The 13,168-nt window shown below is 41.8% G+C and overlaps 1 protein-coding gene across 3 annotated transcripts in view; it reads right to left on the bottom strand.

Annotated features, from left to right (window-relative positions):
• Nucleotides 1–13,168, bottom strand: part of LOC138969280 (ankyrin repeat and LEM domain-containing protein 2-like) — a 68,480-nt gene that overhangs the window by 10,020 nt on the left and 45,292 nt on the right. For all 3 annotated transcript variants that reach the window (XM_070342034.1, XM_070342035.1, XM_070342036.1), the window contains one exon: nt 2,814–2,883. In XM_070342034.1, coding sequence (XP_070198135.1) covers nt 2,814–2,883 — 70 coding nt within the window. The remainder of the gene's footprint in view (nt 1–2,813; nt 2,884–13,168) is intronic.

Genomic DNA, 13,168 nt, shown 5'->3' with positions numbered 1-13,168 from the left:
GCGGTTACACGGTCGTAAAGCCCACTGTGCTTCTCTGAAAAAGCCGTGTTGCACACAGTGCAGTGGGCAAAATGCTTCCCTTTTCTCCACGAAACTAGGCATGGATGCTCCTCATAGTACTTTGGCAGAAAAGCCTTGCTGGGAGTTTGACCAAGCTTCTTTTTTTTGCTCCGTGGCGGTTGATCGCCAAAGTCTTCTGAATCCGTGTTCGTCGCTGTAGCCATTTTTTTCCCTCCAGAAAGAATGAGCTCGGAAGTGACCGCGTTCAGAAAAGTATGTGCTGAAACGCCCGCGATAGTTGTAATAACAGCAGCAAGACCAACTGACTACGCTACTCTCGCGGGCGCCGGGCATGTTTTGCACGCAGTATACAACCGGTTAGTACAAATTATGGATCGGAACTCGCTCGCGTTTTTGCGTATTCAAAATGTCAAAATGTGTAGTCGAAACGAAACGTTTGCGTAGTATAAGACAAACATGCGTAGTTGCGTAGTTTGGGGACCAAAATCGTAGTTTACTACGCTCAATGTGTAGTGTAAACAGGTCTGCATAAGGGTCAAAGTGACCTTGACCTTGATCATATGTGACCAAATGTGTCTCATGATGAAAGCATAACATGTGCCCCACATAATTTTTAAGTTTGAAACAGTTATCTTCCATAGTTCAGGGTCAAGGTCACTTCAAAATATGTATACAATCCAACTTTGAAGAGCTCGTGTGACCTTGACCTTGAAGCAAGGTAAACCAAACTGGTATCAAAAGATGGGGCTTACTTTGCCCTATATATCATATATAGGTGAGGTATTCAATCTCAAAAACTTCAGAGAAAATGGGAAAAATGTGAAAAATAGCTGTTTTTTAGGCAACATTTATGGCCCCTGCGACCTTGACCTTGAAGCAAGGTCAAGATGCTATGTATGTTTTTTGGGGCCTTGTCATCATACACCATCTTGCCAAATTTGGTACTGATAGACTGAATAGTGTCCAAGAAATATCCAACGTTAAAGTTTTCCGGACGGACGGACGGACGGACGTCCGGACGTCCGGACGGACGGACGGACGGACGACTCGGGTGAGTACATAGACTCACTTTTGCTTCGCATGTGAGTCAAAAACGTCTGGGGATTTCATACCAAGGAACTCTCATGTAAAATTTCATAAAGATCGGTCCAGTAGTTTACTCTGAATCGCTCTACACACACACACACGCACAGACACAGACACACACATACACCACGACCCTCGTCTCGATTCCCCCTCTATGTATAAAACATTTAGTCAAAACTTAACTAAATGTAAAAAGACACCAGGGCTGAAATGCAGGAAGCGAAATTGGGTGCCACCCAACGCGGTGGAAGCCAGCCGCTGGTTCTGATTGGTTGAAATCACAACACATCTTAATTTCAACCAATCACAAAGTTGCTTTAAGGTGGCACCCAGTTTCGCTTCGTGCACCTCAGCCCAGTCCACCCCAGCCTGTGACCTGTCAACAGTGACCTGAGGATCACAAGTCCAGTTCTCTATCAACTGAGTTACCAGACCCCCCTCCCCTCCATGGTAGTTAAGGCCAGATAGTACGAAAAGTTAAGTCATAGCTCATCCCTGGGATATCGAGTTCACTACACAACTACCATTGCTTTCTATATTTCATAACACTTTACATGATATGATCATCTCCTAAACATCTCTGCACCACAACTGTTGAAAATGGGAGAGAAAAAACCCCACCATACCTGGGATGTCACTCAAAGGAACTGGTTACGAAAAGAAAAGCATAATAACAATAATGCCAAGGTGTGTATACATCCAGGACCGCAAAAACAAAAACAAATATGTTTGAGGAAAGTTTGTAGGTCACAATCATGAAGGCAACTCAACAGCTAAAGGGAGGCAATACCCATAGCCTGGAATTGCATCGCATCACTTAAAAACAAAGTTGTCTTTCTTGCTATGACAGGCTAAAATACGGACTTCGTCACAGATTTTTGGTGTAGCTCAATATAGACAGCTTTTCAGGAGAAGGTATTACCCAATATTGACGGACTGTGTGATGATATCTTCTGCTATGGTCTGTTCAGACAGTGATATCAAAATCGAGACTGGAGGTCGAGATTTTGATATCACTGTCGAAACAGACCAATAGCAGAAGATATCATCACACAGTCAGTTAATGTTAGATATATTGCTAATTCTCTGGACATTTTGTATTTACTGTAAAGAAATTACAAAAGTATTTGTCTCAGTTTTGGCTGTTCCATATCCCTCCCTCTGATTATTATTTCTTTTTGTTCACTCTTTTCTTGTACTTTTCAGTATTTCAAAATGTCTTTTCTTTCAAAAAGTCTTTAGTCACTTGCTCAACTAAATTCTGGGATCATTACATTTTCATATATATTTGTTTGTTTTTAAATTTAGGTGTTTTTGTTTTTGAAGTGGGGAAGCAATAAAGAGGTCGTCGATATGAAAACTGATATTGACGGAAATGTCGTCAATATCACTTTTACAATGAGCTCAGTTTTGCCCAATTGACCAATGGAAATCCACGTTACATATGAAATAGCAATATAGTGTTTATATTTGTAACTGGTAGGGGCAGAAAAATAAAAGAATGTTAGATTATGTATTGTCAATCGTATTTAAGAGAATTATGGAGAACTATTTACTTAGTTGAAAGTACAAAAACATCAAAATTGGCCAGAATCGAGTTCTGCTAAAATTCCCTGACGAATTTGATACAGAACACACCCTGAAGCATGATTTGTCTACATAAAGCTTGCAATTAAACCGCTTAGAGTTAGACAGCACAATTTTACCTTGTAGAAGTTCCTGGATTTCCTCTTTGATAGCTGCTGAATGTTCACCCTTGTATCTGCTACAGATAATCTGTGAAAAGAAAAAAACAATGTTCTTTATGCACAAGATTATTACATTTTCTTAATTAGCCTTTCAAGCCTTAAGCTCTGTGTCTCACTTCTACAGAAAACATACAAATAGTAGACTGATCATAGAAAACCAGGCAAACATATCTAAACCTTTGACTGCGGGAGTGTTACTTAAAATGTATATGTTTATATGCCTGCTTAAGCATCTCAATATTCCAGATGAGTGTAGGGATGGTGAGGGAGGGGCAGAAAGTCATTGTGTTGGGAAAAAAATAGTAGGACAATGTCATTTCTCCTTCTATATTGATTCAAAATCTTTCATGGCCAACATTTATTACAATACATGCATTATATCTTCAAGGACAACAAAAAGAATCACACAAAACATCTGACCATAATAAAAATATGCATTGACGTAAAGTGCTCTGATGCAAAAGCAAGCCCAAGGCAGAACTAACTAAAGTCACATGGCATATGTGTAGAATAAACTCCATTTTGACCACAACAAAATCCATATATTTGAAAAGTAGCCTATTTTGATGTTGTGTGCTTATGTGTGTATTTCCATGAGAAAAAAAAAATCTTATTTTTATTTTGCCTAATACGTCAATAGTGCAACATGTTTACAAATTCAGCATGCATGCATGATGTCCAACAGTACAATTTTTCCATACACTGGAGCATCTAGGCTCACGACTCACTGAGTCAGCAGCTGGCATATAATGTATAAGTTCAGCCTGTCCTCTTTCTTGACACAAAATAATCCCCTGAGTTCATCCCTACACATTCCTTCAGGCAACTGCTAACTTGGTCCTGAGTCAGCTCAATTAATCACCATGACTTACTTTTCATGTGATAGAGGAAGCTGATGAATGACATCAATTAAATCACAAGTGGGTGAGTGAATAACTAAATGTGTGCATTATAGTTTCATGGATACAGTCATGTGTAGTTTCAGTAGCATCCGCTAGAGAGAGAGAGAGAGAGAGAGAGAGAGAGAGGCTAATGATGTTTACTTTTACTTTGCTAGGATAAATGTTTCAATCTTTCCATCTGCACACAGAGAGAGAGAGAGAGAGAGAGAGAGAGAGAGAGAGAGAGAGAGAGAGAGAGAGAGAGAGAGAGAGAGAGAGAGAGAGAGAGAGAGAGAGAGAGAGAGGCTAATGATGTTTACTTTTACTTTGCTAGGATAAATGTTTCAATCTTTCCATCTGCACACAGAGAGAGAGAGAGAGAGAGAGAGAGAGAGAGAGAGAGAGAGAGAGAGAGAGAGAGAGAGAGAGAGAGAGAGATCAAATCAAATTTTATTTTTCGAGGGTTGTGGCGTAAGCAATACAACGAGCTTTTTTTCAACCAGCCCTCGCCCAGAGAGGGGACTAATCTAATCACATATTTACACGGATGAGAGAGAGAGAGAGAGAGAGAGAGAGAGAGAGAGAGAGAGAGAGAGAGAGAGAGAGAGAGAGAGAGAGAGAGAGAGAGAGAGAGAGAGAGAGAGAGAGAGAGAGAGAGAGAGAGAGAGAGAGAGGCTAACGATGTTTAACTTTACTTTGATAGGATAAAAGTTTCCATCTTTTCATCCGCACCCAGAGAGAGAGAGAGAGAGAGGCTAATGATGTTTAACTTTACTTTGCTAGGATAAATGTTTCAATCTTTCCATCTGCACCAAGAGAGAGAGAGAGAGAGAGAGAGAGAGAGAGAGAGAGAGAGAGAGAGAGAGAGAGAGAGAGAGAGAGAGAGAGAGAGAGAGAATAGCAAACCGAGCTGATGCATAATAATTATTGATAGACCCAGTAAGAGCACAGTGTGTAGTGGCAGCTTCATGCCGACTGGTAGCACTTACACTGCTGCGCTGTGCTGTGACACTACAGGACTGGAAACCATGAAGACTAATTTGATGCTTACACTGAATATCTATCACCCTGTGGGGGATTTTAGGTATTGAATTGTTCATATGCTCCTTGCTTTGATCAACACGGACATACTGAAACAGAATGGCTAAGCTGGCTTGGAGTCCACCAGTGCACATACTTAGTGGTTTGTATGTTTATTCTGAAAGAATGTTTCAGCGCCTGAAGGACATGTAAGACAATGCAGTAAACTAGTACAGAATTAGGGGGTAGGTATTTAGTATGTTCATGGCGCTTCCATGCCTTTGCTTTTCATGACTTTAACAGTTCAGGTGAAACCATACTAGGTAGCGGTACAACTCTGCTTTTGGTATCCCAGTTTTACTTTTGATATCCGCAGCTCAAAAAGAGTACTTTTCTAAAAATTCCAATGCATGGCAGCATGGATAAAAGCTTTTTCTCTCGTGTGCCTGTTGCATTGTTGACCAGACAAGATGGGCAAACAACCAAGACCGATCAATAAACTGCCACTGGCCTCTGCTACAATCACTCGAATGAGTTGAACTAGAGACCGCAAGGCTCGATGCCCTGTAACGAGATAACTTGGCAACACACACACATACACCACGACCCTCGTCTCGATTCCCCCTCTATGTTAAAACATTTAGTCAAAACTTGACTAAATGTAAAAAGATGCGGTGTATCACCAAGTTATCTTTGTCAGTTACGACAGAAGGGTTTCCCCGCGTGTTTTCCAACGGCGCTGCACGATGTGGGGGAAAATGTGCAGAGGAGTGTATGGGTGTTCTTGTTTGTAAATTGTATCGGAGACCACATAATGTGCTACAGTCTCTGTGTATGATGTGCTTTAAGGCTGAAAGCTGTACCAGTCATAGCATATCACTACATGTATCAGCAAAACGTAAAAAGTATGATGTATCAGCCTATGTGTAGTGTCGCTGACTTCTCGTGCTGTTCCAGAATTTTCGGAATGCAGTAACACAGGCGGGTGGATTTCCTATTACTGATGTGACTGCAAAACAATGGAAGTATTAATGGGAGTGATCAATTCCTGTGCGTGGTTGACTTCGTCAGTCAGTAAAACATTGGATTTACACACTGGCAGTCAGTAACTTCGACAGTTAACAGTCAACAGTGGATACAGTCACTACAGTGCTGCTTACAGCAGCTATGTTTGTTCGGTGAGTTATTGTGTACACACACACACACACACACACAGAAGGTCACAGGCACAGTGTGTGGGGGGGGGGTGGGGGTGTAGCACATTACTACACTACCAGTATAAGTATGATGCGTCCTCCAGACCCACACACCAAATCGGTGTTGTTTAAGTACCTGTGACTAGACATACAGTAGTGAACGATTCTGCCTCTTCGAACCATCCGTCCACCCCCCCCCCCCCCTCTTTTAAGGTGCGAATCGTCGTAACAAGTGTTTTGCGACACTACAATCACGTTTTTACATCCACAACACAGAATGACAAGGAAACAGTTTGCCCTTTGAAGGTGCAAAAACACTCCAGGCTGACCCGCAATAACGAACCGAACAAGCGGTCATCCCAAGTTTAAACATACGCGGAAAGTTGTGAGGTTGAGAGAGAAAAGGAGACGAGGGGTGGAAGGAGATGAAGCAGGAGGGGGGTGAGGGGTGGGGATTGAAAACCGTTTGTCATGCAAAAACGTGTGGTTTGCAAGCACCGCCCTTAAAACGTTAAAGTGACCCTGTCCGCCAACGGAAGTATTGCCCGTTCGTCAAAACTCTCAATGTCGTCCCACTGAATAGACTAAATGATAATAGTGATGTGTAGGAAAACTTACAATTGGTGGGTATGTGTGTGTGTGTGTTTGACTTTCACGCTTCCCTCTTTTAAGTGCTTACAAAGAAGGCCGGACTCGATCCGCGAATAGATAAGTTTTGCCTCGGACGAGCATCTATTTTTACGCTTCATTCAAGTGAAAATCAGTCAAGACAAAGTCAGTTGAAACTTGAATTCTTGCAATTAAGATAATGCCCAGTGATAGCAGTCCGAACTTCCTTGAGGAAATGCCCCAAAGGCAACAATGAACACTAAACATTCAAGTTAAAATAAAAACGTGTGTCACGTACAAAGCGAAATAAATCGTTTCTGATGGTGCTTGGATCTTCGTGGAGAATAATAATAATAATAATAATAATAATAAAGATAGCTTATATAGCGCCGCTTCACAAATTTAACTATGCTCTTAGCGCTGTACATCGAGATATAACAATTTCAATAATATAAATACAAAGATGATATTATAATAATACACATTTACAAATATCACTCACGTGCATACATCCTCGTGCACACCACGCGCATACACACTCCCACTCATTAACAAGTGCTTCCATCCCCCCGCCACTGAGATGTTCATATACCCCCCTGGACAAGCTCACACCATGTCCGTCTCCTCTCTAGACTGTACATACACTCAGCAAGAAAAAGAAAGACTAGATGCAAATTTCATACACAACCCTATAGCTCAATCAAAGCTGAAGCAACTATACAAAAAAGACACATTCAAACAACAAATCTAACTTCACCTCTAACAGTCTATAAAGATGGCAAGGACAATTTACAAGGATTCGCGAAAAAGGTGCGTTTTAAGGGAACTGCGGAAAGAGTCCTGAGAAGCAGAATGGCGAACGGAGGAAGGGAGAGAATTCCAGACAATGGCAGCCGCAGAAGCAAACGAGCGATTTCCAAAAGAAGGCAAGCTTCGCTCGAGAGTTTCCAGTTTGCGACTGTCAGCGCGTGAGCGGAGGTTGTAGTCAGAAGGATTGTCATATGTGACGAGCAGTTCCTTGAGGTATTTAGGGCCATCTTCAAATTTGGCAGAGAAACAGATACAAGCAAGCTTGTATCTGATACGAGCGGACACGGGAAGCCAATGAAGGGAACGAAGAAGTGGTGTGACATGATCAAACTTCTTAGAACGATATATCAATTTGGCGGCAGAGTTTTGTACCTTTTGGAGTGACTCGACAAGTTTTTGATCACAACCATAGAACAGGCTGTTGCAATAGCCCCTTTAAGAAGCTAACTCACATTGTGCTTTGTCAAATCAGAGACAGTCTCTAGTCAAAGAAAGGAAAGGTGACGGGATTGCAGATAACGACCCTCGTAACGCGACACTTATTAGTGAACCTGGTAAATAACAGCATTCACCCATTGTCAACCACCGCTGGAAGAAGCTGCATGGAAACTGGTAGGTAGAATATTTTGAATTCATCGTCTGTGTGACAAACTGGCATCGGATGCACGTAAAAGGGAGGACACACAGACACACACACACGCGCGCGCACGTACACACACACGGTAAATTGTGACCAGCATACATGTGTGAGTGTGTCAGAGAGAGAGAGAGAGAGAGAGTGAGAAAGAAAGAAAGAGAAAGAAAGAGAGAGAGAGAGTGAGAAAGAAAGAAAGAGAGAGTGAGAAAGAATGAGAGAGTGAGAAAGAATGAGAGAGAGAGAGCGAGTGACACTGACACGTGTTTTACTGTTTAATGCATATGGGCAAAACAGCCCTTCTATTGCGGTTTTGGGGGACAGTGGGTAATCGTACGATTGCGATCTTGGTCTTCATCGTCCGTTGGGCATCTGACCCGGATGCCAAGTTAGGAAATAGTCATTTGTTCTGCAAAACGGTACTTTCCACAACCAGTTTCAGGTTTTCGCAATTATCACCGATGTCTATGCGCTTTGAGTCTGTCATCGAACCGAAACAGTCAGTCCGGCATGTCACGCAGGTAGCACTGTACGTACCCACAGAGAGAGAGAGAGAGAGAGAGAGAGAGAGAGAGAGAGAGAGAGAGAGAGAGAGAGAGAGAGAGAGAGAGAGAGAGAGACAGAGACAGAGACAGAGACAGAGAGACAGAGCACACAACTGTTTATCGAGCGTTTATCAGGTTCTTGCAAAATTAACATTACGATCGCTACATCGACTCCACCCTTTCTCTTCGTTCCCAGACAGCCGGTGATCATTTTGCACAGGCAAAACGCCACGAGTGACAGAAGACGAAGATCGGCCCAGCAGTTTTCTCGGAATCGATGTATACATACACACACACAATACTACTACTACTAATAATAATACGAGAATTTATAAGGCGCACATATCTCTCAAGGCGCACAACACACACACACACACACACACACACACACACACACACACACACACACACACACACACACACACACACACACACACACACACACACACACACACACACACACACACACACATACACCACCACCCTCGTGTCGATTCCCCATCTATGTTAAAACATTTAGTCAAAACTTGACTAAATGTAACAAGTCACGTGAAGCGAAATACCCGTCGCGATACAGTGGATGCCGCTTAATAAAACCGCGGTTAATAGAGCCAGCCGCTTATAAAACCCGATTTCAGACGGTCCGGATTTATCACTATATCTTATGTATTAGAAAAAGCCGGTTAATAAACCCAACCCGCCGCTTATTAAAGCCAGTTTTCTCAGAGAAATCACGTAGTTTGTGACTAAAACTCACATTATCTTGTTCTTGTAATCGCTCAAGTCATAGGCCTATTATTTTATGTCCACGCTCACGCGTATCACGAAGTAACCGAGTTCAGAAAAGAATGTCTGTCAATAAAAACCGCACGTGTTGAGTTCATAAATTGTGTAGCTGTGATCGCGTGTTGTGTTCATGACTAAATTAAATCAGTTTCCTGTTTTCTATCGGATTGGCAACAAGAGGGATTTAATCATACATGCCGAAAAGAAAACGCCAGGATTTGACAACAGACGAGAAACTGGAAATTTACAAGAAATTTGAACCATTCGCAGACTCAGTGAGAGAACTGATGTGGAAGACGACCAAGAAACAAACACTCATAAAATTGTTCTTCTCTGCCGAGTAATGATTCGTGACAGTGACAGTGAAATTATTGATGTACCGAAGTGATCAAAGTACACGTACATGTACATAATTAAAACAAAAGTTCAACATCCTTCGTGAAGTTTTGTTTGGATTCAAACAAGTGTAAATGACGAAAGAAAGTGACAAGGTGACGTAAACAAAACAGAAGATTTTTTTCTTCTTTCGAAAATGACGTATTCCTGGACAGCCGGTTAATAAATCAGCCGCTTATTAAAGCCATTTTTCGTGGGTCCCGAAGTGGCTTTATTAAGCGGCGACCACTGTATAACCTTCGTGGTTGAAAACGACGTTAAACACCAAATAAAGAAAGAAAGAAAGCGAAATACTACATTTAGTCTTTCTTTCTTTATTTGGTGTTTAACGTCGTTTTCAACCACGAAGGTTATATCGCGACGAGGGAAAGGGGGGAGATGGGATAGGGGAAAGAGGGGAGATGGGATAGAGCCACTTGTTAAGTGTTTCTTGTTCACAAAAGCACTAATCAAAAAATTGCTCCAGGGGCTTGCAACGTAGTACAATATATGACCTTACTGGGAGAATGCAAGTTTCCAGTACAAAGGACTAAACATTTCTTACATACTGCTTGACTTAAATCTTTACAAACATTGACTATATTCTATACAAGAACCACTTAACAAGGGTAAAAGGAGAAACAGAATCCGTCAGTCGCCTCTTACGACATGCGGGGTGCAGAGAAATAAGGATGTGGAAAAGAAGACTTTTGGTAAGTGAAATAAAGGTGATGGATCCAGTCAGGTAGAAATAAGACAACAAGAAAAGAATTGGAAAACTGCAGGGAATAGTAGGGAGAGTTTTCTTGGAAGGAAATATAGGTGAAAGGACTGGTAAGGCAGAAATAAGACAAAAGAAGAGAAGTAAAGGAGTGGGGTAGCTTAGTATAAACACTCCCGCCGCGTGAAGGCGACCCCATGGGAGCACTACATTTAGTCAATCAGTCGGACTCACAGAATGAAATTGAACGCACTGCATTTATCACGAAGACAATAATAATAGCTCGGTCAATACCCCGCGGCAAGTAAATCGCTCACACTCTCACGTGAAAAACGTAGACAATTGACAAGCCAATATAGCGCAGTGCATGGCGCTTTCGCGTAACAGGAAAGGACGCTTTTCTTTATACTTTTTAACTTTCTAAGCTTGTTTTTATTCCAAACATAACATACCTATATTGTTTTGGAATCAGGAAATGCTAAAGAATGAGATGGAATCTATTTTGGATCGATTACCCAATTGTTTTATTTTAATTAGAATTTTTAGATTTTTGATGACCAAACTCATTAATTATTTTGTAAGCTTCCAAGCTGAAATGCAATCCCATAGTCCGGGCATCGCCCAAGATTGCTTGACCAAAATTTCAATCACTTTTATCGAAAAATGAGGGTGTGACAGTGCCGCCTCAACTCTAACAAAAAGCCGGATATGACGTCATCAGACATTTATTTAAAAAAAAATGAAAAAACCCGCATAGGGGTATACTCAGGAACTCTCATGTAAAGTCTCATGAAAATCGGTAGAGTAGTTTTCTCTGCATCGCTCGATTTATACACACACTCACTCACACAAAACCACCACCACCACCCTCGTCTCGATTCCCCATTTAGTCAAACCATGACGAAATATAAAAAGGAAAATGATCAAGTTCTAAAAGGTTTTGAAGCTAATGGTTTGAAATTTCACACACGCACTGCATTTAATTTAAAATATAGCCTGTATCACACAATGTCTCATAATTTTCACAGCAAACACACTTCTAAATTAATTTTCGCGACCAGCATCATAGAAAGTACTATATTATACGGATCTCGGTCAGGTACTGAGAAGGAAGAGATCAGTCGCATCCTGACAGGATCGGCAAAGAAAGCCAGTTGCGACGTTAGTTGCCGTTGTCCTCATTCGCGCAAGGACTGTGTCATGGGACCAACTTGGAAATCAATCAACAGGTCTCTGTGCTGATGTCACTGGTCCGTGAGGTTTCTTAGCTAGCATATTGTTGATGCTGTCTCTCTGTGGTCTTCAAATGACAGACTCATAATATTACAATATGTCGCCATCGTAACTGCACAGCATTCAGCATCGTGAACACTGGTGGCAAAACCAGGGGGAAGATGGCTTGTGTGTGTGTGAGTGTGTGTGAGCCACACTAACGGAAAAGGCGCATAAACCAGTAATAGCTGATTACGGCAAACGAAGACTTTATGGTCGGTTTTGGTTTTTCTTCCCTATCCCCGCGAGACAGCACACAGATACACGTCTAACACATTGTATTATGCATGGCATGCATCAATCATCACATCATTTTGCCACGTGTTGAAAAACTTTCGGGTTGTGCCGGCGACGAACCCTCGAAGTGTCGCAATGCATCTTTTGTCTCATTTAACCAGAGACCATTCGCTGGAAATGGCATGATGACAGTAAAATGTCAGATCGAAGACTCGTGGCATAGTGGCCGCAACATAACCAACGGTCTTACTCCTTCAGACACTGCGAATAGCGAGGTGATCTTTGAGACGTGTGCAGTATAAAGGCAGATTGTCAGGGTTCAACTGATGCGCTGACAATAATTTGGATCGATTTTCTACAAAGTGAAATGAGAGGTATCGAGTACAGCCAGCCAGAATAACCGCAATATGTTGTAATGATCTGTCATTTAACTTGCTAGTGACACCGGTCTCCTACCTATTTTCCACTGAACTAGACGTTTGACTTTCTACAAAAGGAAATGTTTTGCGGAACTTTTCTGCTTCTTCTTCATCGTTCGAGGATGGTTGTGTCTAAATTCTTTCGCCCGTGATGTTGACAAAGTGGGCTGTCAGTTTGCGGAACTTCAACTCAAAACACTTCTTTGTTGTGTGTGTCACTGTGGTTTGCCTCAAGGGATAAGAGGAAAGCCAGAGGGCCGACCACATGCCAAGTGCAGGCATGGGAATTCCAAAATAAGAAAAACTCTGAAAATAGGCTGAGGTCCAGGGCCCCCCGGAAGGAAAACGAATTTTAGCATTTTAGCCCAATATTTTGATAGTTCTCGTGTAAGCAAATAATGGATAGAAAGACAATAGAATACATATAATTTAATTTACCTTTTTTTGACGCGGACAATTTTTTATTTTCGCTGAAACGTAAATTCCTTTTTGCGGAAATCCGCGAAATCGCGGACAATTCCAATGCCTGCAAGTGGACAGTGAGAGACGGTCCATCTATCCACCAGGTGAAAGGACTAAGTGTTTTGTGTGACAATGGGATAACAGACCTGCTTCCGATACATGTACGTTATTAACCATTGTCGTGTGTAGTGGCAAAGGAACATACAAGTCGACGCCAAAGGCGAAAGTGAAGTGCAAACAGGTCATTTATCTGAAACTAAACAGGAATAATATAATGACTTCGCTCTTTCCATGAGGCATTGTGCAAGTAAAAGCGAACAACGCTTTCTACTGTACGATCCTGTAT

This window comes from Littorina saxatilis, linkage group LG6 (genome assembly GCF_037325665.1).
Source record: "Littorina saxatilis isolate snail1 linkage group LG6, US_GU_Lsax_2.0, whole genome shotgun sequence".
NCBI lineage: Eukaryota > Metazoa > Mollusca > Gastropoda > Littorinimorpha > Littorinidae > Littorina > Littorina saxatilis.
Note: the sequence above shows the minus strand (reverse complement) of the source record. Positions and strands in the feature narration are given on the sequence as shown.